Raw genomic sequence first — 27,510 nt, forward strand, 5'->3', positions numbered from 1 at the left:
ACACCCACACACACACTAATTTTTTATTTTCATTTTCTTCTGTTGAGGTTGGGTCTCACTATTGTAACCCAGGCTGGTCTTGAGCTCATTTTAGTGCCCACACCCTCCTCCTCCAGCCTTTGAGAATGTTCACCACTATGCCAAACCTTCTAAGAACAATTTAAGAAATCTAATTACCAGTTCTTTTCAACCTAAAAAGAAAGTCTCTCAGATGAATAACTAGATTCATCTCAGATGAATAACCAAAACTCTGCTTTAGTACGCTAGGGAAAGAACTGGCTGACAGGACAGCCCAGTGGCAGAAGAACTTGGTTGGGACCTGATGGCCTGAGTTCTATGGAAAGGGAGAAGTTCTGTGGAACTGGGCAGAAGAGAAGGTACAGTAGACGGAAGTGTGTGCATGCACTGCTGGGCAGTTGAAGGAACAAAGCCTGCAGAGGTTGGCTTTGCTCAGGCCCCTGGAACCTGGTTCTCTTGAGAATATATAGCCTCCAAGGAAAGCAGTGGCCACATAAACTAAGCAGAGGCATCTGGCAGAGCTTAGCATGCTTTTCTTTCCTGTCCCCAAACACCAAACAAACATAAAACCACTGTTCCCCCCAAAACTCCCCAAAGCACAAGTGATTAAAACACAAAAAGCCTTAGGGGAAAAACACAGGCATGACTCTTCATGACAAATCACAACAATACAAGAACAGTTCCCCCCCCCCCCAAAAAAAAGCAAAATTGGGAGTTCAAAAGTAAATCCTTCTGCTGGGCATGATGGCTCATGTCTGTAATCCCAGTATTTGGGAAGAATACCATGAATTTGAACCCAGCCTAGGCTATACGGTCAAACTGTCTCAAAACAAACAAGATGAAAACATTTGCTGCTTGAAAGAACCCTATCAAGAAAAAAGGAACTCTCCAAAATGGAAGAAATGTTGGCTTCAGACATTTGCTAAGAGACTAGTATCCAGGCAGAGGCCGGAGGGATGCTGGGTGGTAAAGAACAGTTGTTCTTGCAGAGGACCCAGGTTCATTCCCAGAACCCACACAAAGTGGGTCACAACTGCCTGAAACCCCAGCTCCAGGGACCTTCACCCTCTCCTGTATACTCCCCAGTCACACAGATGTGCACATAAATACAAGTTTTTAAGAAGAGAAAGAGTGGGGGGCATGGTAGCATAAACCTTTAAACCCAGCACTTGGGAGAAAGAAACATGTGGATTTCTTAGGTTCCAGGCCAGCCAGGGCTAAAGAGACCTTATCTCAAACTCAAAAAAAGAAAAGGTAAGAGACAGAGACTGAGTAGATAAAGAGCTGTTAACACATAAATAAGAGAGAGAGACAGAGAGAGACAGAGAGAGAGAAAGAGAGAGAGAGAGAGAGAGAGAGAGAGAGAGAGAGAGAGAGAGAGAGAGAGAGAGAAAGTAATGGGCCAAGGATTTGAATAGAAAATTCTTCAAATATATAACATCTTCTTTTATATGCCAATAAGCACATGAAGATACGCATCATTATTCATTAGGAACAGGTAAATCAAAACCACCCTGAGACTGTACAACATGATATTCAGCCTTGAAAAGGAAGTTCTGACTTAGGACAGGTGGATGAATCTTGAGGACAGGATGCTAGTGAAGTCAGACAGTCACAAAAGGATAGATACTGTATGATTACCTGTGAGCTAGCTAGAGCAGTCAAATTCAGAGAGATCCAACAAGACTGCATGTGACTTAGGGCACTTGCCACCAAGCGGGATGACCTGAGTTTGATCCCTGGAATCTACATGTAGAAGGAGAGAACTGACTCCCGTAAATGGTCCTCTGACCTCCACATACATATTCCATACATGGGTAGCAGGATCATGACTCCCAGGAGCTGGTGGTCAGTGGGTAGAGATAAAGAAAAAAGTGTGTGTATGGTGGGGGGAGGTAGGTTCTTCAAATGTTCCTTGGTGATAGGACAAGAATGTATAAACGTAGGAAGGTTACTGAATTGTATGTTTTCAAATGGTTAAAATGGTAAGGTTTTCAGTATACATATTCTACCATAATTTAAGAAAAATGTTACTCCAGATAATTTGGAATGTCCAGTTATCTTTCTGTCATTGATTTGTATTTTCTTCTAAGGTGACGGAAGAACATTAGTTGTACAACTTGAGTTGTTTTAGATACTTTGATACCTGAACTAAGACAATGAAAATTCTCAAGGAGCTACTATGTCACATCCACTAGGATGGCTACAGGGAGCAGACAGGCAACTCTGTTGAAGGCAGAAGGGAAATTGAGATTGCCCTTGTGTACTGGAGAGACTGGTGAAGGGGAAACAGAGGTAAAAGGTGCCAAGTTTGTTGTTACCTGGTAGACTGGTTGCTTAGTGTGCAAACGTCCCTGGGTTTGAGTCCCATGGTGGGAAAAAAAAAATTGAGGTATTGAGAGGAAGTTGGAGGAATAAACTTGTCGTAGGGATAATGGGCGATTACGTAACTTACTCTGTGATTGGTTCACCTCTCTATCTTGATGGCAGCCTTTCTATAAACATGACTTAGCTTGGTGACAGCACATCAGCGTGCGCTGCTGTATTCTTCAGAAGGGTGTCCAAGTGCTCTCTTCCCACTCTCCCAGTACCCATTTGTCTGAACCAGGCCTCCTGTCCATCACTTAGTGATGCTCCCCACCCCGACACTTAAGCCTATAGGCTACATACCTGAGTGTACTTGCGGAAAAACACCCCTTGAACCTTTCCAAAAATTTCGTAATCCACTGAGACCAAGGTGTCCCCTTCTGCCATGCTCAAACCTGTCAGAGACAGCAAGGTGAGAGAGACATCATCCTAAGAAAGGGCTGCACCCGTACTCCAACACCATGGGGGTTTCTCCAGAACCTCAGGGTACCGGAACTGCAAGGAGTAAGTGCGTACGTGTGTGTGTGTGTGTGTGTGTGTGTGTGTGTGTGTGTGTGTGTGTGTGTGTGAACGCACTCCCCTGGTAGTGATGGGGGCGGGGGAGGGAGCTACCCTTGCAGCCCTGAAGCCGCCATCCATCCTATCCCCCATGAGGCCCACAATCCCCTCCACTGACACTTGGATGATCCGAGCAGCAGACACTCAAGTTTCCGGGGCTTCCCCACTAGAGGCTGAACAGCCCCGAAGACCTTCAGATGAACCGCCCGCGCCACGCTAACCGCCGCTTCCGGAAGTTTAGAGCGCGGCTTCTCCAACGCTGCTCTGAATGCCCATCATCGCGATCTAACCAATCAGAGGTGGCTCCTCGGCCAAGAGCCCGCCCAAAGGTGGGGCTTCAGGACAACTGGGTCACACTGGATGGAGCCGGGGATTGATGTTTTAAACTGGTCTTGCAAGCAATGAGACTAACCTGAACCCCACTTCCGTGACTAAGCATATTCCTATTGTCATTTGCCCGTGGGTATAGAAAGGCTTAGACAAAACACTTAATATGTTCACTCATAAACTAAGGACCATCATGACTGCCTACTGGGTGCCTAGTGCTGTTAGCTTAGTCAGCAATTGTAAAAGCAGAATCCGTCCCCTGCGTCCCCCACCCCCCCGTTTTTCCCTTTTCAGTTCTCCTCCAATTCTGGGTCATGCATAATTTCGACTTGGTAGCAAGGGTCAATAAATGCACACGACATAACGATGAAGCCATTCTGTCTGGGGTTTTGGAAGCTGTTACCTAGAGCCTCCCTTACTAAGATTATGCCTAAAATCGATAAGTTAATAAAGCACAGGCAAGTAATTCAAATGGCTATAATCAATAAATCTGAGGAAATAACCAAACTGCATGTATTTGCTTCTACAAAAAGAGAGTTACTAAGCGTTTTTTAGGCGACGATTGCTAAAGTAAGATTTAATTTGTATGTATTGGAATTCTACTATCTTTAGGATCAAGAACGTGTATGAAGCAAGTTCCGTGTGGTGTTTATTGTTCCTTCTTGGATTTCTTGTATACATCATATCGTTTCACCACACTGGGCCCCATTTGTTAATACGTGGGGCTGGCAGACTACAGTTTGTAGTGGTAGCTATGGAAATCTATCATTACACTAGTTCCCCTGTTACGAAGTTATAAAGCCTCCCTGCTGGAAGGGGGAGGAGCAGGACTCAGTGGTGTCCTTGGCAATGTTTGAAAACAACACTAAACATTGTGTTTGACTGATGTCATTTCTCTAAAATCCAATTAAAGTAAGTTTCCCTATAGATTCCAAACCCATTGAGTAGTGAAATGGATGGAACACCATATGGTGTACAAGGGGGATGATATATAATCGGTACCCTCAAAGAGTTCTTCATCTTAGCTCTGCGTGCACATAATGAGAAGGTCATGTGGAACATGGTAATTCATTTCACTGAGAGCTCACCAGGAACCAGCCCAGCATTATAACTGGAAGGAGCGAGAAAGAGCTTGTGGAGAAGACAGCGTTTTCCCAAAGTTACGACCAGAAAGTGATGGAGCCAGGGTTTAGTTTCAGGCAGCCAATCCAAAGTCCACTCCTAAGAATATTTTCACTCTCCAGTCTGTGGGTGAAGCAGTACCAACAGGGAAGAAAGCAAAGCTTGTTGTGGTGTAATCGGGCTGTTGAGGTTTGATCTGTTCCCATGTAATGTAATGCTTAATCCTGGTCCCCAAGGCCTGATTGCCCCAAGGGATGAGGAGATCCTCATGTACACCAAGGGATGCTATGTAACTTCCTTCCTCAATTTGAAATGATTGGTTGAATAAAGATACCTACAGCTTATAGCTGGGCAAAAGAGTGGTGGGTGGAACTTCCGTTGAAGGAAGAGAGTACGAGGAGGAGAGAGGTAAAGGGGGGAGAAGACACCATGGGGTAGGTGAATTTGTGGCCATGAGGGCTGGCCAGTTGGAGTAAGAGAGGCTCAGGAAAAACATGACAAGTTTTAACTCAGGGTTATTGACAGGGAAGTAGACACAATACCTTAGAGGTTGATGTCTGCCCAGCTTTAGGGTTCTTAAGGCTAGTTATAAATACAAAGGTTTTGTGTCTTTTATTTGGGAACTGAATGATCAAAGGTGGGATAGAAACCCCTAGCTAACATTAACCACATAAATGATTAAGTTAGCTCAACTTAATCACTTTACAATGTATACTTATATCAAAACATCACACTTTACGCTGATCATATATACATCATATACATATATGATATACACATGTATATGATGGTGTAGTGTACATCTTCTTGTTCATGTGTGTATGTGGACACACATATGGAGGCCAGAGGACAATCTGGAGTGTCATTCTCAAGGCACAACCCACATGTTCTTTCTGCAGGCTCTCCTACTGCCCTGGAACTGCTGAGTAGGCTAGGCTGACTAGCCACGAAACCCAAGGAGTCAACTGTTCTTGCATTGTCAGAAGTAAGAGTACAAATCAGTAAAAGCTGGGCTTTTTAAAATGTGGAGTGCAATGACTGATTCAGGTCTTCATGTTTGCACAACTGAGCTAATTCCACTGCCCCAATATATACCAGTTTTAAAAGGCACACCTTGTGGTGCTGGAAGGAGCACTGACTGCTCTTCCAGAGGTCCTGAGTTCAATTCCCAGCAACCACAAGTTGGCTCACAACCATCTGTAATGGGATCTGATGCCCTCTTCTGGTGTGTCTGAAGACAGCTACAGTGTACTCATGTACATAAAATAAATAAATCTTTAAAAAAGACACATTTTGTAAATTTGTGTTTCATTCTTGAGCAGCAGTTATGCTAATCTCAGTATCAATCCCGTTCTAGTATATGTGTTGCCAAAATACTATATACACTTTTTAAATTTCGACCTCTCTCTCCATTACCTGCTTCTCTCCTGTGCTCTCGTGTATGTGTTTTGTTGTTGTTGCTGATGTTGTTATTGCTTGGTAATGGAACCTAAGTCCCTGTGCATTCTAAGTATACATTCTACCACTGATAAGCCTAGGTCCTGCTAATATCTCAACAGAGGTTTGGAATCCACATCTGGACAACAGCAGAAAGGATGGATTCGGGGAGCAGATGCTGATGGTGAGGATTGTAAAGCCACTCCAACGATAAACACAGGCAGAACAAGGAAGGATACCACTTGTGAGAGAAATGGCAGATGTAGACTCAGTAGAATGTGTAGGTCTTTTGGAAGAAATGACAAAGAAGATAATAGGAGCTAAAAGGGCATGAACCACAGGAAACAGCAGGGAATGGGGGGGATGATCATTGTCACACTGAGTTTGGGACTCCTGAGGAACTGCCATGAGAAGGTGCCAGGTGGGGGTTGGAGAGAGACTACTGCTAAGCAGAGTACATTTTAGACATGGGTGAACCCCAAATTTCAGATCTGATAGAAGTCATAAGGAAGAGAGTGACTAGAACTACATATATATCAGCAATAAGAGTGCTCAGGAGAACATCTAGACTTAAAAGGTAAGCGGGGAGTAAGTATATTCCAATAGACTTATTGTATAAATGCCAGAAACCTTAAGTAGATGGAACAAGACTCAGGAAAAGGAACCAAGAGGATGTAGGAGTAGTAAGAAGTGAGTCTTGGAGTGAATGGTTAATGCTGCCCAGTGAATAGGTTCCAGAAATAGAAGCTCACCGAGGAGGACACTAGTAGCTATATAGTTAACAAGAGAGGGCAAGGGCCAGACCACAGGGGCCTGGACAAGGAGAAAAAATAAGAGGAAAGCTGAGTGCATGTGGAGAGTTTGTTATCAACTGAGGTGTGCGGGGCATGGTATACATCTCTAATTCCAGCTCTTTGGAGGTAGAGGCAAGTGGATCGATTTGAGTTCAAGGCTAGCCTGGAATACTCAGAACATTTCAGACCAACCAAGGCCACATTTGAGATCTTGTCTCAAACAATACAAAACAAACAAAAAAGCCAACCAAACCGAGAGAGAGAGAGAGAGAGAGAGAGAGAGAGAGAGAGAGAGAGATACAGACAGAGACAGAGAGACAGAGAGAGGGGGTGGGGGGAGAGAAATTGAGGTTTCCTGTTAGGTAGTTCTCAAATGCCATGACTTCAGGTCTAGGGGTTCCATTGCCATCTCCTGGCCTTCCCAGACACTGCACACACAGGCAGATTCACTCAGAGTCAGTTTGTCAGTCAGTCTGTCTGTCTGTCTCTGTGTTTCTCTCTCTCTCTCTCTCTCTCTCTCTCTCTCTGTGTGTGTGTGTGTGTGTGTGTGTGTGTGTCTGTGTGTGTGTGTGCCTATATCCCGACCTGGGGGAATCTGAGGCAGGAGAATTAAATAAGTAGGAGGACTAGTCAGTGCTAACCATAGACTAAACAGGAAGCCTGTCTCAAACAAACAGCAAACAAAACAAGACAGGAGAGAACTGAGCGGGATCCTAACACAGAGACAGACCCAGGGAAGTGAAGCTTGTCTTGCATGAGGAAGTTTAAAACTAGAGATTCAGAGGGAGAGTACTAAAACTAGTTTAAAAGGATGCATAGGGGAAACCATAGAAGCTGAGTGAGGCAGGGGTTGGGAGCTGAGATTCACTGGTCCTAATTGGTGGGAACCATCTGCAAGGTGGAGAAGGCAGGGGAGCCAACTGGGAAAGCAAAGAAAGACTGACAATCTGCTCCAGGGAGCCCACCTAGGAATTTCTTTGTAGCACATAAAAGCTGAGATCTGATATGTTGTATTAACAAGACTTCTGTCTACTTTATTTCCTACGTGCATGAATCTTCTGCGTAGTTAAAAGAAAAACTAAGCTATCTGTTCCAAACAGCTTATCCAAATGAACTGAAGCATGGAGAAGACAAATAAACTCTCTTCTGATGTCAAAAAGTTACAGAGGATCATTTAATGTTGAAATCAAGTTATGCTCATTACTGTTGATCTGGTTGTTAACTTTATTATTGTTGCATTTGGCTGAGTCATTTCTGGGCCCTAAGTAGTAACGGTCACGTGAGAGTAAAACACTGTAATAGCAAAATGATTAGATTGGCCGTAGAAACTACCCTGGGACTATAACACGTACAGAAATAAAAGTAAAGCTAATAGCAAGCGCCAAAAGCATTGCGAGGGAAGACAGCCCGGGAGCATGTAGCCTGGAGCTTGTAGCCCTACCTGGGGCCTGAGCACAGTAGCGGAGCGCGCTCAGAAGGGTGATCAGCAGTCCCACTCCCGCTAGCCGGACAGACCCCCGAATCCTGGGGCGGGATGACTCCGCAGCCCATCTAGGGGCTCCACCCTTCTCCAGACAAGGGCACACCCTAAGGTCTGGGAGCATCATTCTTGGAGAAATCCAAACTCTTCTTTGATGTAGCCCCAGAAAAAACCTCTCCAACCCCTCCCCAAGGGCATCGCTGATCTGAGCTGCGGAGCTGGCTGCACCCAGCGTCAAGTGACCCGACTGCACCCCCACTCCACCTCCCTTCCCTCTTCCCTTCCTCCTCCTCTATCCCCACTCCTCCTCCTTCCACCCCAAATACGGCCCCGACCGCTTTCAGCCTGCTTGTGGACTGCGCCTGCGCACATCTGGAGCTAAAAGTTCTCAACCAGAGGCGGCGCTCTGGTCTCCAGGCAACGGTATAACAGAGGTGGACAGAGAGCGCCTGCGTGGACGGCGGTTGGGTTTAGTCAGGTGTGGAAAACTAGGTCTTGTGGATTTTTCCCTGAGCTGGAGCGGCCCCCGAGCGCCTCAGGTACGCAGAAAGGGGAGACACCGAGACCTCCCGAGGGGTTGGAGAGTGAGAGTTTATCCCTAGAGGCCGGGGCCCAGTGAGGGTTCCCGTTTGACCCTCTGGAACAGAACGTGACTTAGGAGTTCCGTATCTAAAGCGGGCCGGGGCGCTCAGGTGTCTGTCACACCTCCCTCAACACACACTTTTTACAAGCCTGGTAGGGTTTGAGCCATAGAGCATTTTTGAATGAGAGTTTGATAGCCAGGGCACCTGCTTCAGGGGCGCGCCGCCCCTCCCTCTTGCTCTTTGCAATTTGCAGCAGGGGGAAAGCCCAGGGAGCATTTTGGGCCAGGCCCTGTCGCCAGGCCACTGTTGTCACCCCGTAAAACTGTGAGACTGGACTCAGAGTGGCCTCTGCAGTTTACAAGAACCGGGACTGGTAAGAACAGGTTGCCTGTCTTGTGTCACAGACGACCTTCCATCTAAAGCTTTCCCCACCCATTCCATAAATGGCGTGTGGGCGTCAGTGGCAGAACACCTGTGTCACGCTTAGGCTTTGGTCCCCGCGGCTTAGCAATGCCTGGCCTGGCACGTAACCATCACTCACTAAATGCTTATTGCAAGAACATCCTGGCAGATCCAACAGCACGGTCGCGAGGGTTGGGACGTGGGTAGGGCAAATGTACGAACAGTTTACTCTAGCAGCCGGGAGTGAATTCTTCACATGTATCTGGTTTAAATCTCCCCTAGGCTTCCGTCCAGGCACTGAATGGCTGGTCTCCAGTTGGCTCCACATCTGCCTGTAGGCGTTATGTTCCCACATAATAAAACAGAAGCTCACGGGCTCCACTCAGCTAAGCACGACCCTTATGAACAAAGTGACTCTTCCCAGCGGTCCTCGATGGGACGTTTGAGGAAGAGTTTCCAGCAGAAGCTTTGGAGCAACAGAGAGCTGGAGCAGGAGGATGATATCTCCACCCACCCCAAAAGGAACGTCTGCACAAAAGCCCGGAGGCACTCCTGTCCCCACAGTGCAGGAATCAGCCAGCAAGTCTCAGGAAACAATGCCCAGGGCCAAGGAAAGGGTTGGTTTCACTTGTCTAGCCCGACACCCCAATATCCCAAAGCAAATGACCAAGACTTCATTCCCTTTAGGAAGAAACGAGTTGGAGTGGATCGGGCATACCCACTGAAACCCATGGTCCACCGGAAGTCACACGGTACAAGTGAAGCAGCCACTGCCGGGGACCACAATGGCTACCCAAGACTCCCTGACTCAAGTGAGTTTTCAGACAGCAGCTTTAGTTTAAGGAGCTGGGTGGATTCATCTCTTCTTGCTTCTGCGCAGGCAGAGAAGGTGATAGTAGAACTCCACAGGGCCGAGTGGACACAGATCCAAAGGCTAGAAGCCGCAGGGGAGAGTTTACAGAAGGAAATCCGAAGAAAGGAGATTCTCCTACGAGAAAAGCTGAAGAAGACAGAGGAGGGTCTTCGAAGGGTTCAGAAGGAAAAGAAACAGGCCGTTTTCCAGGAAGACAGGGAGCTACAAAGGATGGTACTACCTGGGAGGCGGGTTAGAGATGATGACCACAACCCCACACACAAACCCTGCTCATCCCCAGAGCTGAGGTCTGAAGTATTCAGTAGAAACAGGGGAGAGGAACAAACTTGTGAACAGGCTCAGGAGAACTCTAGTCCACTCCAGCTCTCTGATTATGAAATCCAGAGGCTCAAAAAAGGAAGGCTGATGGCAAGTAACAACAGAATCCGAGGCCAAGACTTGGGACCCTCGGCAGACACCTGCTCTCCACCTGCAGAGGAGCTGGGCCATGCTCTGCAGGCAACACATTCGTCTGGAACACCAGGCTCCTCGGGGTCCAGCTCCTCCACAGAAGAGCCAGAGCTGGGCAAGTGCAGCCACTGTGGACGCTCCTTTCTTTCCCTCAGGCTGCAGAGACACTCCACCGTCTGTGGCAAGATGCAGGGGTCCAAAAGAAAAGTGTTTGACTCCTCCAGGGCCCGGGCGAAGGGCACAGAGCTAGAGCAGTACTTAAACTGGAGGGGGCCAGCCACAGCCAAGGTAATAAAAGCTTCCCAGATGTGACTTTGGGGGTGAGGGGGAGGGGTTGTGGAATGGCCTGCTGTGTTCTCATTGGTTTTCTTTTGGGAACTGGGCATCGAGTAGGATGGAGGGGAGAATCAGGATTTCTGTTTGCCAGTCTCTCTAGTCAGACCTTTCCATAGGAGCCTCACAATTCTGTGAGGAGAGCAACCTTACTGTGTCTGTGGGAATGTCATTACATCCATTCAAAAACAAGGCCTAGGCTTCCCCTAAACTGACAGGGTGTACACACACACATACACACACACACACACACACACACTCACGCTTGAACAGTTTTTGATTTTTTGTTTTTTTTTTTAACGAGTACACTGTCACTGTCTTCAGACACACCAGAAGAGGGCATCAGATCCTGTTACAGATGGTTATGAGCCACCATGTGGTTGCTGGGATTTGAACTCAGGACCTCTGGAAGAGCAGTCAGTGCTTTTAACCACTGAGCCATCTCACCAGCCCCAAGCTTGAACAGTTTAAGTAGATTTTTATCTTTATTGACATCCTCAGAGATCTGTAGGTAGTAGATCTACAGTCAATTGCTAATCAATAGCCCTTGATCTTGAGTTAGTTACTATCTTAACACCTTTATGAGGTGCAGCCAATAGATAAATCATACTTGAATTGGCTCTAAACTCTAGACTTCAAAATATATGTCCTTTTGATTATTATAAAAATGAATTCATGTTTACTGCAGGAAAAACCCTACATTAAAAAACTTGCATTTTATTTTAAAACAACTATAAAATGCACATTTCCTTGATTTATTAGGGGAATCCCTTGCTTTTTCCGACTGTTGCCATTCTCAGTAGTCTCTTTCAAAATTAGTTCCACTTTGACCTACTTTCTTAGTAGGTTCAAGAAACACAAGTAAGTTTGGATCCCTCCCCCAGACTAGTTAAAGTATAAATACCATAGGGATAAAGTACTTTTTTTGCCCAGTTAATTAGCTATGGGGTAATTTATACCCACCTGGAGATGGTTTTGCCCCATAACCAACCTTCAAGGGTAAAAGAAGAGTTTGCTTTTACACTTGCTTTGTAAAAGAAGAGTTTCTCAACATTATTTTAGAATGTATTAGAAAAACATATGAAGCCTGTAATTTCAGTGAACTCACGAATTTAAAGACAAATATCAAAGAATGAGATGGCCAGAGTTAGGAATAACCCATGTTAGACAACCTCAAAGGCCCCATGTAACTCTAATAGTCTGGGGAAAAATAGCATCTAGTTCTGTTTTTTTTTTTTTTTTTTTTTTTTTTTTTTTTTTTTTTTTTTCTTTAAATTTATTACATATGAGTATACTGTAGCTGTCTTCAGACACACCAGTAGAGGGCATCAGATCTCATTACAGATGGTTGTGAGCTACCATGTGGCTGCTGGGATTTGAACTCAGGACCTCTGGAAGAACAGTCAGTGCTCTTAACCTCTGAGCCATCTCTCCAGCTCCTCTATTTCTGTTTTCATTTCTTCCCAAAAGAAATGTGTCCTGTGGGCTTCTCTCTCTTCCCCTTCCTTCTTTCCTCTCCTCCTCTTTTATGACTGGCCTGGAACTTACTATGTAGACCAGGTTGGCCTCAGAGTCACAGAGATCCTTCTGTCTCTGCTTTCAAAGTGGTGGGATTAGAGGCATGGGCCACCACACCCAGCTTCCAATTCTCTCATATCAGGACGTTACTAGAGTCTTTTAAAAAGCACATTGGTGTGACAGATGTTCAAGGGAGGCTAACGTATATTTACAGTATTTTCTCTTCATACAATTTAAGAGATCACCACAAGAATGTCTTTCCCACACTCAGAGATGATCTTCCTAGAACCTAGCTTCCAAGGAGAAGTTGGCATGTTACGCTGACAGATAATGATAGGGAGGCCAGTTACTATTCTTTCCCCTTTGGTTAATCCAGTAATTCACTGGGGATTCCCTCTGGCCTATCATAATAATTTACTTGGAGCCGCCATCGAAAATATTAGAAATATTTGGTGCTTCTTAAGTTCCTAAATATAGGAGCCGCAGAACACCCCCCCACCCCCCTGCAGCTCTAAGCAGACCCATTTGAGGTTTTGGGCTGCACTGAGACACAAGGCAGAAATTACTTGGATTGAGCTGCACTCCATCCTGGGAGTGTCTCAAGTCTCACACAGAGTTCTGTGTCCTTGAGAGCTAGGTGACTGCAGGCCCTTGTCATTCTTCCTGTATACCTGTTAAGTCAGTTAATATCCATATAAAGTCCTGCAGACAGAGAGTATGTTTACCACACTGTCAGCACGAGAGGCAGGATCCCACACACATACCTTTGAGCTGAACATACTAATGAATATTTCAGTACGATACAGAATGGAAACACGGCTACTGTACAGCCAAAGCTCCTTCTGGCTGGATTCTTTTAAGGTTCCTGGCTGCCATGTCTCACACCAGTCCTTTTGTTTTTGGTTTCAATGAGATACGCCTGGTCAAGCCTGCTTTTCCCTTTAATAGCATTCCTTGTTCTTACCTTTTACCAACAGGGTTTTAAAAATTTATTTATTGTTTAAAGATTTATTTATTTTATTTGTATGAGTGCTCTATCTACATTTACATCTTCTTGCCAGAAGAGGGCATCTAATCTCATTATAGATTGTTGTGAGCCACTATGTAGTTAGTTGCTCTGGATTGAACTCGGGACCTCTGGAAGAGCAGACAGTGCTCTTAACAGCTGAGCCATCTCTCCAGCCCCCTTTTAACTTCTCTTAAAGATCAATATTCATTTACTTTGTGTGTGTCAGTGTACACACACACACACACACATTGAAATCAGAGCTGGTTCTCTGATTCCCCCTTATGGGTTCTGGATAAACTTGGGCCATTGGGCATGAGGTGACAGGCACATTCACCCATCTTGCTGGCTCTAATTTTATTTTAAATAGTTCATTACACACACTTAAAAACCCATCTGGTACTAAGTGATCTGCAACGCAGTCTCATTTTATCCTCCTCCGGTCCCCACTGTCCACAGCTGTGTTAGATATCTCTGGCATGTATTTCCATGTTTCTAAATAATATGCTCACTTCCTTGATTGCCAACCTTCCAGTTCTCTGATGTCAGCTTGCAGAACCTCGTCCTTTTGCCTTCTCTGTTACTATTTTCTCTTACACTCTAGCTGACCACAGTTCTGATTTAAAACAGGGGGTTTTACAGGACAGAAGGTCTACATCTTCACTGATGAGCAAATTTTCCATGAGTCTATAAAGACTTCCCTAACCAACTAGATGTTAGGCGTTTGTTAATGTTTTTTTGGTAAGTGTCCAGATACCTTTTTAAAAAAGATTTATTTATTTTATGTATGTGAGTATATTGTTGCTGTCTTCAGATACAGCAGAAGAGGGCATCAGATCCCATTATAGATGGTTGTGAGCCATATGGTTGCTGGGAGTTGAACTCTTCCTCTGGAAAAGCAGACAGTGCTTTTAACCACCAAACCAGCTCTCCAAACCCTAGATACCTTTTATAACAAACAGTTTGAGATGTTTTTCTTTTCCCCCAAATTCCAGAAACTTCTCTTTCTCCTCTTGCTCTATCTGGGGTGGTCCTCTCTTGGCTTTGGAACTTCCATTTGCTTCTCTTCTGTGTTGGACCCTGTCTTTTCTTGTTTCCCTGTTTTGCTGGAAGCTTACCAAAGAGATATGCATAAGCAGTATATTTTTATTCATGGAATTGAAGAAATTATCTACATAAATACTTCCTATTTGAAGACTTGGCTGGGTATAGAAATCTTGCAGGAAATTATTAGACTTTTTTAGAACTTTGTTTTTAAGACATTGCCTCATTGTGTAGCCCTGGCTGCAGAGATCAGCCTGCCTCTGCCTTCATGCCTGGCTCTTTATAAGAACGCTTTTTTAAAATTTAATAAATTAATTTGTTAACAAAAGTTATAAAAAGAAGAAATATTTCATGATTTCTCATCTTATAGACTTTAAGGCATTGTTTCTTTCTAGCTTCCAGCACCCATTGCTTAATCTTGCAAAATCTCATGTTGTTTTGAGTCTTGTTTCATTTTATGAAACTAATTTTCTTTTTTAAAGATTTATTTATTTATTATATATAAGTACACTGTAGCTGTCTTCAGACACACCAGAAGTGGGTATTAGATCTCATTACAGATGGTTGTGAGCCACCATGTGGTTGCTGGGATTTGAACTCAGAACCTCTGGAAGAGTAGTCAGTGCTCTTAACCACTGAGCCATCTCTTCAGGCCACCAATTTTGTTTCATTTCCAGAAGCTAACAGGGTTTTCTTTGCTTTGAAGTTTTAAGGTTTTATGGACCTCATTTTGAAGTTTTGGAAAGCCACTTCAAGTTTCAAGACTTGTGATCCTTAATTCTACAAATGTTAATTATATTAATTCCTTACTATCCTCTTCGGCTCTCTGTCCTGTTTGGGAGAAGTTTGCTTTCTGGACTGATTTTCTGATTATTTCTCCTTTCCATCTGCTCTCGTTTTCCCATTCTGAGAGGTTTTATTGTTTTGCATCTTTTTGAGGTTTGACTGTCAGGCTTTTAATTTATAGTTGATTTATTTCTCTGGTTGTTCACTTTTCATAATATATTCCTTTTATCGACAACATCTTTTTAAAAACAATTTATTTTTATGCACATAGGAGTTTTGCCTGCATGTATGCATTGCCTAAGGAGACCAGGAGCAGGCTCTAGAGTTACAAACTGTTGTGAGCCACCACATGGGTGCTGAGAATCAAAACTGGGTCCTCTACCAGAGCAGCCAGTGCTCTTAACTGCTGAGCCTTAACTTCTATACCCTGGACACAATATTTGATATTTATTTTTCTGTTAAAACTTTTTTTTTTTTTCAGTTTCCTGAGTTTTTGGTTTTATACTTTGGGAACTTTTCTCTTTAGATAAGCTCCCATTAAGAATCTGACAATCCATGCCTGTTCATTTGGTTTGTTTCTTTCATTGTTTTTGTTTTTTATTTGAGACAGGGTCTTTTACTCTTTATTCCTTTGAATTCACAGAGACCCTCCTGTCTTTACCTTCTGAGTGCTGGGATCAAAGGTGTTCACCAGCATACCTTGCTGTTCATTTCTTTAGTGGGTTTATTCAGTAAAGGACTTCATACAGAAGTTATGAAGTAGTGAGCCCTGTAATTGTGGTATCCCAAAGTCAGTGTTGGAAGGCTCATTTCTGGCTCACTGAGTGACTCCAGAGAACTGTGGTCTCTCCCAAGAGCTTCCTGTTACTAGTTATTAGTACTCTGGGAGCTGATCTTAGAAAGGAATTTGACAGTTTCGTGGTTGCTAGGAAGCTCAGGCTTCTCCCACCACCAGCACTGAGATGAACACTGTTCCTTATCCTGTCTGGGGTTTTTGAACTAAAACTCATCTAGTGGTTGGCTAACTGTCTCAGTGGTTAAGAGTACTTTTTCAGAGGACCTGAGTTCAGATGGCTTACAATCACCTGTAATTCCAAGAGGTACCCTCTCCAGGCCTTCACTTATGGATATTTACCCACATAGAACACACACACACACACACACACACACACACACACACACACACACACACACCCCTCCCTCTCAGGGTTGCTTTGCCTCCAGGTAGGATCCCTCCTTGCAGGCTCTTGGGCTGTGCTTCCATCATTTTTCCTACACGATTTTTTGTTCTTTGGTCTTGAGGCCCTTTCCACAAGCCATGGAGCCCCAGAAAGGAGAAAGATCCATGGCCACTGTAGCTCAATGTTCCTTTTACATTACAGGCTGAGCCTCCTCCTCGGAAGAGCACCTGGAGACAGAAGCATGAGTCTTTTATCCGTACCCTCCGGCACGCGCGACAGGTCCAGCAGGTCATCGCCAGAGGTGGCAATCTGTCAGACTTGCCTTCCATCCTGCCTGCAGAAAACCCAGACTATGTGCAGTGTCCTCACTGTAGCCGCCACTTTGCTCCCAAAGTGGCTGAACGCCACATACCTAAGTGTAAGACCATCAAGAACCGTCCCCCACCTCCCAGGAGGCATGACAGCTGAGCAGACAATGGCAGACCCTGCCTCACTCAGGCTGTTCTTCCCTTCAGCAGTAAACCAGAGTAAGTGATGGGAAGCAGGGAGAAAAACACAACTTTCCCAGAACCCAGGATCTGCCTGCAGGGCAAAACGACCATGAGGAGACCCACTGCTACACGGCAGGAAGCAGATGGAAGCCCCAGCCCCAGCCCCAGCCTGAGTCAGAACCTTGGCTCAGTGTTTATGTTCTTGCCTGAAGAATTGGTGTGTGAGGACCCTGGGTAATGAGGCTGCATTAAAGCTCCTTTTTCCTGAGCCTGACCACGGTTTGTGCTGGTGAAGTGCCTGTATTCAGTGTTTCCTGGACACAACATGTGTCCAGGGTTTCTCTTAGTCCTTCTTGATCTTGGAAGTTGGGATATAAAGATGAGTGAGTTGGGGTCAGAGTGTCATTGTCACACAGATGGTGATTCTTATAAAAGGCAGTAAGATTGTGCTGTGAGGCATTACTGGTGGAAGTAATGGCCCATGGTCCTGGCTGAAAGCCAACAAAAGTATGTAATGTCAGGGGACCGTGTATCCTAACCCTTCCCTGTGGTGTACTGTATAAGGAAATATCTTTATGTACTTCACCGGGTACGGATGGGTGGAAAACAATTTTACTACTCTGTACTTGTTCTCTTTACATTTGTTTCATATGTTGAAGGAAGAAGCTGTTGTTACACTTGAGGCAGCAGAGCCTGTCTAAGCAAGCGTGGACAATGCTCACTGTTTCATGGCCCTGAGGTCAGAGAATAGTCATGCTTCTATTTTAAACTCTGAAAGGGATCAGGTCTTCTTAACCATGGGAACAGTGCCCACTTCAAGTAAGGCCGTCAACTAATGGGTTTGGGGAGCTTAAGAAGGATGACTGCTTAAGCTCCTAGAACCACTGGATATTTAACCTGACATGCCCTCTCCCCCAGGCAAGTTTTCTGAGGAGTACACAAAGTTCTTTATTCCATGTAACAAATAAACCATGGCTAAAGTCACAAGGTCACATCCCCACAGATGTTCAAAAGTTTAAAATACTTAACGAGTGTTTTGATTGCATATATGTATGTGAACCATGTGAATGCTTGGTGCCTGCAGAAGTCAGAAGAGTGTTGGATCTCCTGAAACTAGAGTTACAGATAGTTGTGGGCCACCATATGTGTGCTGGGGACCCAGGTTATCTACAAGAGCAACAAGTGGTCTTAACCTCAGAGACATCTCTCCAGTGCCCCCACCCCATTCATAATATTCATAAATGTTATGAAGCATTTAAAAATATGTTCTGACTCTGGGGTAGAAGCATGTCTTGACAATCTGGGCTGTAACCTACACAGGACACACTGGAAAGGGTTCAAAATCTGCTGCTCTGCTTCTTCAGTAGGGAATGGAGGCAGTAAGAACCAGATTCCCTTGCCTCATCTGCTGGGCCTCCTAGGCATGTGGATTTGGGATCCTATGGTCATGTTATTAGGGCCAAAGGTTAGAGCTCTCTAGAGGAAACAACTGTGTGTAGGGATTTTCTACAGACATGGCAGTTAACTCATTTTTAAGGTGCTTAAGAGAGAAAACAAGAACCCATGTCTTTGTATTCCCCGTGACCTTGGCTTTGTCTTCTGACTTCAGCTAGCTTTGCTGAAGGGCCACGTTAAACAGCCTCAGATAGAGAGCACATAGATGATACTTGTAGATGTCCTTGCTACTTTGAGCACATGCCGTAAATATTATACATCTTAAAGTCCAATGCTCTGGGACATCCGCAGTCAAACTCCCAAGGTAGCTCTTCTCATTTAGAAATGTGTGCAGACATGTGAGACTGAGACTTCCTGATTCACACACTGCAGTGTCTCCTGTCAACATTTGCTTTAGGCCAGTTGATCATTCTTCGAAACTACACAGATGGCAAGCAGAGCTGGGATGTAGATTTTCCTCAAAGCCCATGACCCGTGAGGCTTAATGACCAGCACATTTATGTCGGCAGTTAATCACCGAGGCAATAAATGACTTCTGGCTTTGTAGGAATCTCATAGTCCTGACTGAGTCCTGACCCTGCCTCCTGCTATCACAATTGGTACTTCCTTTGAGGCCTGGGGATCTCATATAAGCAACTTTCTCTAAAATACATATTTTTTTCCTGGGTTGTTCTTCCCATCATAAATGTTTCTGAATAGATAACAAACCAAGTGAAATATGAGCATGAGGAGCCTTTTGCTTTAAACTTCAGTGTGATGCTCAGCCAAGAAAAGTAGCAGCTGTTATGCCAAGGAAACCAAGCACAACTCAGCTTTCTTGAGTAAGTTTTATAGACAAACTGCCATCACTTGAAGAAATGTCCCCATCAGGACCAAGAAGGTGTGTAGAACTCTGACTCTTCTCAATACTGTGAATGCACGTGGTGTGTATGAGTGCAGCACATGCCAGTGAGTGAGGCCACAGATGACTTGTGGACTCTGTAGGTTGGACTCTGGTCACCAGGCATGACCAGCAAGTCACTTGACCTGCTGCGGATCCTTCCTTTAATGGCCTTTTCCCCTTCCACACTTTCTAAATTCTTACAAACTTCTGGGGGAAATGTTTTCTTTTTGGCAAGAATGAGATTGGAAAACAGCAGAGGTTATTTCCGTGTAATGTCTCTTGTGTCATTTCTGTTAAATGAACATGTTTAGTTATTTATTTATAGAAGACTCACAGAACTAGAGATTTTTCCAAGGCATAAAACTGTGGGAGTTCCGTCTCTGGTGACTGAGGTGGTAGACAGGCCTACTGAAGTACAGCACTCACTCAGAGTCTAAACGTTTATTAAAACAGAAATGCCACACCACTCCATCCTCATCCTTTCTAGCATTAGGCAAACAAGAAGCTGGCTCTTGAGCCAAGTGTTGGCACAGAGGATAAATGCAGGCTATACTGTAACTCAAAGCAACATTACTGGAAAGCTTCAAACACTTAGCACTGCATAGAGGACGAGCAGGACAATTTACAAAGATTTAGTTACAGAAACCATTTGAAGACATTTCTGCTGTCTTGACTTTTACTCAACCCAGTGTACGGTTGTGACTTTTGAACTGGTTTTTGTTTGCATAGCTGTTTGGTAGGGAAAAAAAAATCTTATGGCTGTCCTAGGCACAATTCTGGAAAGTACAAATTGTCTCTAAGGCACAGAACTTAAGATTTTCAGCTAGATTAATAGCAAACCTAGACTTCCCAAAGGAACACACTAGAGAAAATAAGCATCATGCTCTACCTGAGCATGACTCTCCAGGACTCCTCCTGCCTCAAGACTCACTGTCACCCCACAGTCAGCAACATGCCCATACCACTCAGCTCCAGAGCAGAAGCAATGTTCATACTGAACACCTTAAACCCTGCCTCTCAGGCCTGCTGAGATGGTAAGTATAAGGATACAGGACCTTGAAAGGCCAGCCAGTCCTGATGAAAACCAAAGTTACATTGACCAAACTGAACCAAAGCTCTGACAGGGTTTACTGGCAGACCCCTAGAGCTTGTAACCTTACATCAGGATTGGGCCTTCCCTGATTCTGGGAACACACTTCAGTGATGCCATCAGTACTGTACTGCGTTCCCCAGAACTGAGAAAACAAGGGACATCAATGATCCCATTGGACCGAGTTGCCCATCCTCAGAGATGGGCTTCCTTCCAGCACCAGCCTTTATATCACTAGCTTAAGGAAATGGCAAAATGTCTCCTGCATAGGTAGGTCCTCCTGCAATGTTAAAAGAGATGGCAAACCTTTGTTTTGGTTTTGAAACAGTATCAATTTAGCTGTGTGTAGCACAGAGGATGTGTTACTTATCAAAGGAGCTGCTGTGGCCTCAAACACAATTCATTAGACTTGGTGGAAGCTCAAGGCTCACATTTAAGGGAAACTATTAAATGCCTAGCTAGAAGGTTGGCGCTTCTAGGACATTTATTGTCTTTGGAAAAGGTAGCCTGTTCCTCTCAATGAGAACACAAAAGTGGGCTTGCAGCCAATTCTCTTACTTGGCAGGTTTTACCTGTCAAGCTTTTGTGACCCCAAGGGTTTGGTGCTGACTTTGGGCTACTCAAGTACAAAAATCGATACTGATTTACTGGGTATGACATGGCTCTAAACACACCAAAGGGAAAAAATACTGACTAGACATAGAAAGGGAGTGCCTAGGGCTGCTCATCCCAGTCAGACCCCTAAGGGTCATGACACTAGAGGTACAAAAAAGCCTTCACAGGGGCAGAAGATCTCAGTATCACTGAGGTCCTCTCAGATACCAAGGCAAGGCACTAAAGGAAGTGTTATCTCCTCCCATGGTTTTCCCCCACAGCTCTATCTACTACCCGATGATGGTGTAATTTGCTTAGACATCTTCTGTCTTGGAGGAGTCTCCCAGAGCTGGTAAACTCCACCTTGTACTAACTGTAGCCTGAAAGTTTGGCTGTTGTGATGAGGGACCTGCCCTTTCTCTGCTCTTCACTAATGATGTTTCAAACAACCTCCACAATGAAAGCAATCCAAGCTTTCCTCTGAAGCCCTCAGCTGCATGAAGTAAATGAACGTCCCGAAAATAAGCTCTAGACTGACTGACTCTACCAGTAAATTTTCCTGACTCCAGGCTTCTGAGAAGGCATGGATACTTTACCACTCTCTGGAGGACCCTGGACAGCCCACTCCATTTTTAGATTTTCCTTCATCCATCCAGATGTGCAATGCCTGGTGATTAAATTCCAAGGCAGCTTCCAATTAATGATGAAAATGATAAAGAGAAAATGAGCTGCTACCAGTGCAATTAAGATGAGTACTGTGTCTCCTCTTCAAAAGGTGGGCTCAAAAGATGAGGTACAGAGCTGCCGTTGCTATTGGCAGTCACTGATGACAAAGCCAGGGCCACAGGACACTTCCATTCTCCCAAACAATAAAATCACTCCTAGATCCTATCTAAAAGGCAATGCCACTCTCCAAATGCAGAAGGAAAGTGCTTTTGAGCCTCCCTCTGCCCTGCGCTCTGTGTCTGTGTGAGCAAAGCCAGGAAAGCTGCTCTCTGCACTCGGTAAGTGTGCGGTGAAGTTCTTTGGGTCCCAGTTTCCTGAGGGCTACGTAGGCTCAGGAGACTAGAGGCTGGGTCGACAAGAGTCTGTTCCAAGGAGGCACCAGGAATCTGAATCTAAGTCAGGCTTTGGATCCATTTCCATTTCTTCCTTTGCTGTCTGGGTTCCTCTGGAGTGCATCCCCACCTGTGCAGACAAAGCAAATCCACATCAGCAACAGTGCTACTGGCCATGACATCAAAACTGTTTTCAATATAGTCTAATCTCTCAGGATTTGCTGTCACAGTCTTGTGGACGGCTCAGGTGGCACTGCCTTGGAAACAGTCTCTACCTTTACACTTAGGCAGTAGAGTAAGTTACTAGTTGTTTTGGTTTGCCCAGGTCTACAGCATTTGGGAGATGTAGTATGAAAAATGAAATAAATGGCTGGGAGGTCTTAGTAAACACTTTTAATTCCAGTACAAAGAAGGCAGAAGCAGGAAGATTGTCTCCATGAGTTTAAAGCCACCCTGGTCTACATAGTGAGTTCTAGACAAGGCAGGGCTACCAACTGAGATCCTGTCTCAAAAACAAAAATAAAAACCAACCAAGGAACCAACCAATAAGCCCACTAGTCCTGGATAAAATAATCTTGGTGCCTGCTACAGCTACCAATACAACATTCTGAAGTGTTTCACAGACATTGTTTCTCCTAATCTTCAAAACAACCTTATACACAAAGTAAGAAGTCAAAACTCACATTAGGGGTAAATGGCAAAGCCAAGGAATGACTTTCCCCTCACTGGTAGCTGAGTTGAGATAAAGTGATACCAAGAAGCATCATATGCAAAATGTTTTCAAACTACTTAACCTGAACCCAGTAAGTCCATAATCCAAACCTGTAGTTTTCAGAGGGAGCATGTGTGTGCTCATGTCACTGAGTGTGCAGGCTGAAGGACATCTGCTGGGAGGTGATACTTTTTTCCCATGGTGGGTTCTGGGGATTGAACTCAGACTGTCAGGTTTATGTGGCAAGTGCTTTTCTTAGCTGAGCCTTAAACTGAGCCCCAACCTTAGGTCATTTTTTAGAATCTACTTTAAAATGGTTCAGCAAGGGCTAGGGATGTAGCTCGGTATCAAACATTTGCCTACCATGTGTAAAATATTGGATTCAATCCCCACAATTGCACACATATACAAATAAAATGATTGAAGTAAGAATGTGCTGGGGCAGTGATGGCTCATGCCTTTAATCCCAGTATCAGGAGGCAGAGGCAGGTGGATTTCCCAAATTCAAGCCCAGCCTGGCCTACTCAGAGTTCCAGGAAAGCCAGGAAACAAAACAAAACAAACAAACAAACAAACAAACAAAAAACAAGAGAGAGAGAGAGAGAGAGAGAGAGAGAGAGAGAGAGAGAGAGAGAGAGAGAGAGAATAAAGTATGTATACATACCCACCAAATAGAGTAACATGTTAATTATTACTGAGTCCATATGGTAGGCATAGGGGTGTTCATTATAATGTTTAAACATTTTCACAATAAAAATGGAAAAGCCAGACAATTAGCAACAGAAAACAATGGAAGTTAGGTGTTAAAAATGGTAAACCCAGGTTCCTGAACTAGGTAGGTCCAAGGCTCCTGGAATCAAGTGCAAAGTCCCATCATTGAGAGACAGGGAATCACAAAGGGCTAAGTCTAGTTAGTACCTTGCAAGCTTGTATCTGTGAACTTTCAAGGCAGATTTAGAATTCAGTTACTCTTCAATGAATGCTCTCACCTGCTGGCCTCCTTCCAATTTCTTGTTGAGCTTTTGTAGTTGGGTAGCAATCTGGAGGTTTTCTTGCTGGAGCTTCTGCTGTTCATCCAGACACTTTAACACCAGACCCTGCAACCTGTCAACCTCCACCTGCAGAGCACTGCAGGCACAGGCAGGAGAGGTCAATGCTTTCCCAACACATGGTACTGCAGGATTCAGCCGGGGAGGCTAGGGACAAGAAGGAGATAAAGCAGAGGATCTGCCATGGCTCCCCAGTACAAACAGCTTTTATGTTAACCAGCAAGGTAACACAAAAATATGCAAAATAGGTGTAAATGAAGCAAAAAAAAAAAAAAAGCCTGGAGTCCAGTGGCACTTGGTACTAATAGGACAAGGGACCTCCCAGTACTGAGGGCTCATTCGGCTGCAGAATCATCTATTTGGGAGGATTTTGCCAAGCTCTTATTTTCTATGTTCTACTTTAAAGTGCTGACATGAAGTTCTGATCACAGGGAGGTTCATAGAATGTAGATGGTCCTGCTGTGTCAGAGATCTGAGAAGACTTTGTGAAGAAAACTGACAAGACAATTTAAGAAGGCTAACACAGGAAGGGAAATGCTTACTCTCAAGTCTTAAAGGGTTTGTTACCCCTCTCCTGGGAAGGCGTTCAAGTATTCTAGTTGGGATTTGTCTCCTGCATATACTTTTTAAGAACAGCAGGTCAGAGGCAGGTGTGGGGTGGACACTTTCATCCCAGCACTGGAGAGGCAGAGGCAGGCAGATCTCTGTGAATTTGAGGTCAGCCTGGTCTACAAATGAGTTCCAGAGCAGCCAGAGCCACACAGAGATACCCTGCCTCTTAAAACCAAAATACAATAAAATAAAAATAAAATAAATAGCAGGTCAGCAAATAACAGCCAGCAGGTCAATTCTGACCTACTTTGTAAATAAAACTTTACTGAAACTTAGGTACACTCATCTATTATGTATTATAGGTTGAACATTCCTAACTTAAAAATCCTAAATGCTCCGAAATCCAAAACTGTTTGAACACTAACATGATACCACTAGTAGAAAATGTCACACCTGAGCTCATGAGATGGCCTGCAGTTCAGAATGGGTATATTAGAATATGACACAAAATAACCTCCAACCACATATGGCCTCCAAGCCATGTTTATATATCATTATGTATAACGGATATTCCAAAATCCACCAAAAATGTGAGATTTAAAAGCCTTCTGGGTCCCATGATTTGGATAAGAGATAGACTGTGTCTGTGACTGCCTTTGTGCTATGGTATCAGAGTTGTAGCTGCAAAGGATTATACAACCCACAAAGTCACATAATGATGTTGTGCTTCTCTAGAAGTGTGATGCCTCCTGGTTTAGCTATTGACTTAGTTTCATTTCTACCCAGGTTGGCTGTATATATGCTATATATACACACAGTATATATTTCAGTAGACTCTGGGCATTGCTTCTTACCTACAGCTTAACCAACACTCAAGAGTGCCATCAAAACTGAGTTTAGATGCTGGGAATGTGGGTCTCTGTGAAGAACTTGCTCAGTATTACAGAACCCTGGGTTGGACGCCACACTACATAACTGGGTGTGTGGTATGTACCTATTATCATCTGGGAGATGGAGGCAGGAGGGACAGAGAAGTTAAAGGTCATCCTCCATCCTTGACTGGGCTACAGAAGCTGTTTCACAAGGAAAAAAACTATGGCAACAAAAAGACCATTTGAAAATTTATGGTTCAGCTTGGTACTCCTGAGGAAGAGAGGAGGAAATGACCCTCTGGTGCTGGAAGGTAGAGAGACAGTGTAGCACTGGCCCAGAAAGTGAGAGGATGTGGTGAAGCCAGGAGAAGCAAAGAACTCATAGGCACTGTCTCCCAGCTGAGGAGAAAGAGGTAAGGTTACCCAGGCTCCTACTGCAGGCTGGTGTTCTGGAGGAATTTCAGATGCGACTTTGAGTCCTTGCAGCTCTTCATAGGGCAGAGTGTCCTTCTCAGATTGTGAAAATGCTGCACTTAGGGGACTTGGGCTGTCAGGCATAGGGATGAACTCTGCATTTTCCAGCTCCTAGGCATACAAGAAAGAAGAATCTCAGCAGTTTGGCTGCAGCAAGTTCCTGTCTCCAGCGTTCTTTGTAGCTTTTACTTTCATGTTGCTGTGACAGCAGCGCCCTCTAGTGGTCAGAATGGTGGCTTACCATATATATTGCCTAACCTGGAACCAAACTGCAATCCCTTCAGGGATGAAAACTCAAGTTCAACAACAGTTGTTATCTGGTTCATTTCCACAACACAATTCCATACACACTATCTGCTGGTCAGGAGGCTTTAAGCCAAGGCACCGAGGCCCCTGCTAGGCTGCTGGAGGTGTGCTGCTTCCTGATTTCCATTCTTAGTTAGGGTTAAGTCCTAGTGGATGAAGAGCTTTAACTCTATAGACCACCACCACTCCACGTGCGGAGGCACAAGCTCCTGATCACAGCACTTAGGAGGCAGAGGCCTTGAATTTGGAGCCAGACTGATGTATAAAGTGAGTTCCAGCCAGCAGGGGATCCATAAACTGTTAATGTTTGCTGGCCATGCACACATGCTAGTGATTGGGTCAACTGCCCAATATTTCACTTCTACGAACAGTTTATCATCAGTGAGCTTGATCTTTGCACAAGTGCACTGTAAAAAGTGCCTTCAACTCCATTTACACTTTTTGTGTATTTTATCTTTTAGGAAGCTCCCACAGTAGTACATTTCCTTGTTACTGTTCAATTGTCTTTGTAGTGCCATCACTCCCTATAGTGGTGCCCCTACTCCATATCTCAGGCTAACTAAAGGCTCAGTGCCAGGAACGGGTTCACTCTTTTGGAGCTGGCAAGTGAGGGCCTATAGACCTCTATCGTCAGTATCCTTGGTTACCCTCTAGAATTTGATAGCAAAACCCTACGCTCACTTAGGAGACAGAGGCAGGAAGTTGTGTGAGATCAATGCCAGCCTGACCTACATAGTGAGTTCTAGGACAGCCAGGGATACAAGTGAGACCTTGAATTTAAAACAAAACAAAACCCTATTGCTGAAGACATCACATGGCTGAGTCATAGAAGAGAGGAACCAAGGTGATATTCTTTTAAAAGTCTTATCAATGGCAAGTGTTCATATAGCTCAAAGTCACCACTGTACACACACCAAAGAGAAAATGTAATCACCTAGGTGTGAGTCCTTCAAACTAGAACAGCAACTGACCTGGCACGATGTGCTCATTGCTGCAGAGGTATGGATATCACTGGAGTGAGTAACCAACCATTTTTTGACTAAGTTTAAGGCCTGCTTCACAGCTGAATCCTATATCTGGCATTGTTACTGGGGCCACAAACATAGCATAGACAGGTCATAGGCCCTAGGGGAGCACTTACTACTGTTACTTTGTTAAATGGGCACAGTAACAAACTGACTCCTCATGACTTACTGTTATACTCATAGATGGCCACATCTTTTAGCCTTACTCAGAGAAGCTTCTTTTGGCAGTATATAGTGATTATCACAGAGACCCATACAACTGCTGATGGTGCAGAGAATGAAACTGAAGACTCTGTAGCTCTAAAGAGGACATGTATATCATATCCTCTCCTCTTCTCCTCCAGAGGCTCAGGGATCATCATGGAAGAGGAAGCAGAAAGACTATAGAAGCCAGTGGCTATATATGACTATATAAGACACATGCTCCCTATACACAGAAGGACAGTTGCATATTTAAGTTCACAGCAATTGTGTTTGCATACCTAAGACCTGTGTAAGACCTGGTCAAGCCTGACCAAATCCCAGCTCTAGCATGAAGAGTGGAAGTGGAGTGAAACCCACTGCTAGCTAAAGACTTATGGGCAACTGCTAGCTGCTAGGAGAGGGAGAATCAGTCTTCCTAAAGGTGTGGCTTCTAGTAGGTAACTACACTCCAGTGGAAGGACATA

At 44.5% G+C, this 27,510-nt stretch overlaps 3 protein-coding genes across 5 annotated transcripts in view; 1 reads left to right on the plus strand and 2 right to left on the minus strand.

The window, feature by feature from the left end:
* The window catches only part of LOC308418758 (acylphosphatase-1), a 46,437-nt gene extending 38,096 nt beyond the window's left edge, over nucleotides 1–8,341 (minus strand). For 2 of the 3 annotated variants that reach the window (XM_080914249.1, XM_080914247.1), the window contains exons 1-2: nucleotides 8,065–8,341; nucleotides 2,689–2,780 (exon numbers count right to left, since the gene is read on the minus strand). In XM_080914249.1, the coding sequence (XP_080770375.1) occupies nucleotides 2,689–2,780; nucleotides 8,065–8,230 (258 nt within the window). In that variant the 5' untranslated portion in view covers nucleotides 8,231–8,341. Of the gene's footprint in view, nucleotides 1–2,688; nucleotides 2,781–3,061; nucleotides 3,166–8,064 lie in introns of those variants that run through there. The other variant, XM_080914248.1, reaches the window with a different exon arrangement.
* Nucleotides 8,342–8,532: 191 nt separating this feature from the next.
* Nucleotides 8,533–16,861, plus strand: ZC2HC1C (zinc finger C2HC-type containing 1C). The gene is made up of 3 exons (XM_080915191.1): nucleotides 8,533–8,642; nucleotides 9,372–10,701; nucleotides 16,483–16,861. The coding sequence occupies exons 2-3, from the start codon at nucleotides 9,391–9,393 to the stop codon at nucleotides 16,747–16,749; spliced, it is 1,578 nt and encodes a 525-aa protein (XP_080771317.1). The 5' UTR covers nucleotides 8,533–8,642; nucleotides 9,372–9,390; the 3' UTR covers nucleotides 16,750–16,861.
* Nucleotides 16,862–19,536: 2,675 nt separating this feature from the next.
* NEK9 (NIMA related kinase 9) overlaps nucleotides 19,537–27,510 on the minus strand; it is a 41,799-nt gene continuing 33,825 nt past the window's right edge. The window contains exons 20-22 of the mRNA XM_080909590.1: nucleotides 25,461–25,622; nucleotides 23,554–23,760; nucleotides 19,537–21,982 (exon numbers count right to left, since the gene is read on the minus strand). Coding sequence (XP_080765716.1) covers nucleotides 21,860–21,982; nucleotides 23,554–23,760; nucleotides 25,461–25,622 — 492 coding nt within the window. The 3' untranslated portion in view covers nucleotides 19,537–21,859. The remainder of the gene's footprint in view (nucleotides 21,983–23,553; nucleotides 23,761–25,460; nucleotides 25,623–27,510) is intronic.

The sequence above is a fragment of the Micromys minutus genome (assembly GCF_963924665.1).
Source record: "Micromys minutus genome assembly, chromosome: 1".
Classification (NCBI taxonomy): Eukaryota; Metazoa; Chordata; class Mammalia; order Rodentia; family Muridae; genus Micromys; species Micromys minutus.

Excerpts from the sequence above, each read along its gene's own strand:
- ZC2HC1C (XM_080915191.1), top strand. The coding sequence starts at position 9,391 with ATGGCTGGTCTCCAGTTGGCTCCACATCTGCCTGTAGGCGTTATGTTC. Across the intron at positions 10,702-16,482 it reads GGGGGCCAGCCACAGCCAAG|GCTGAGCCTCCTCCTCGGAA; the intron begins GTAATAAAAGCT and ends TTTACATTACAG.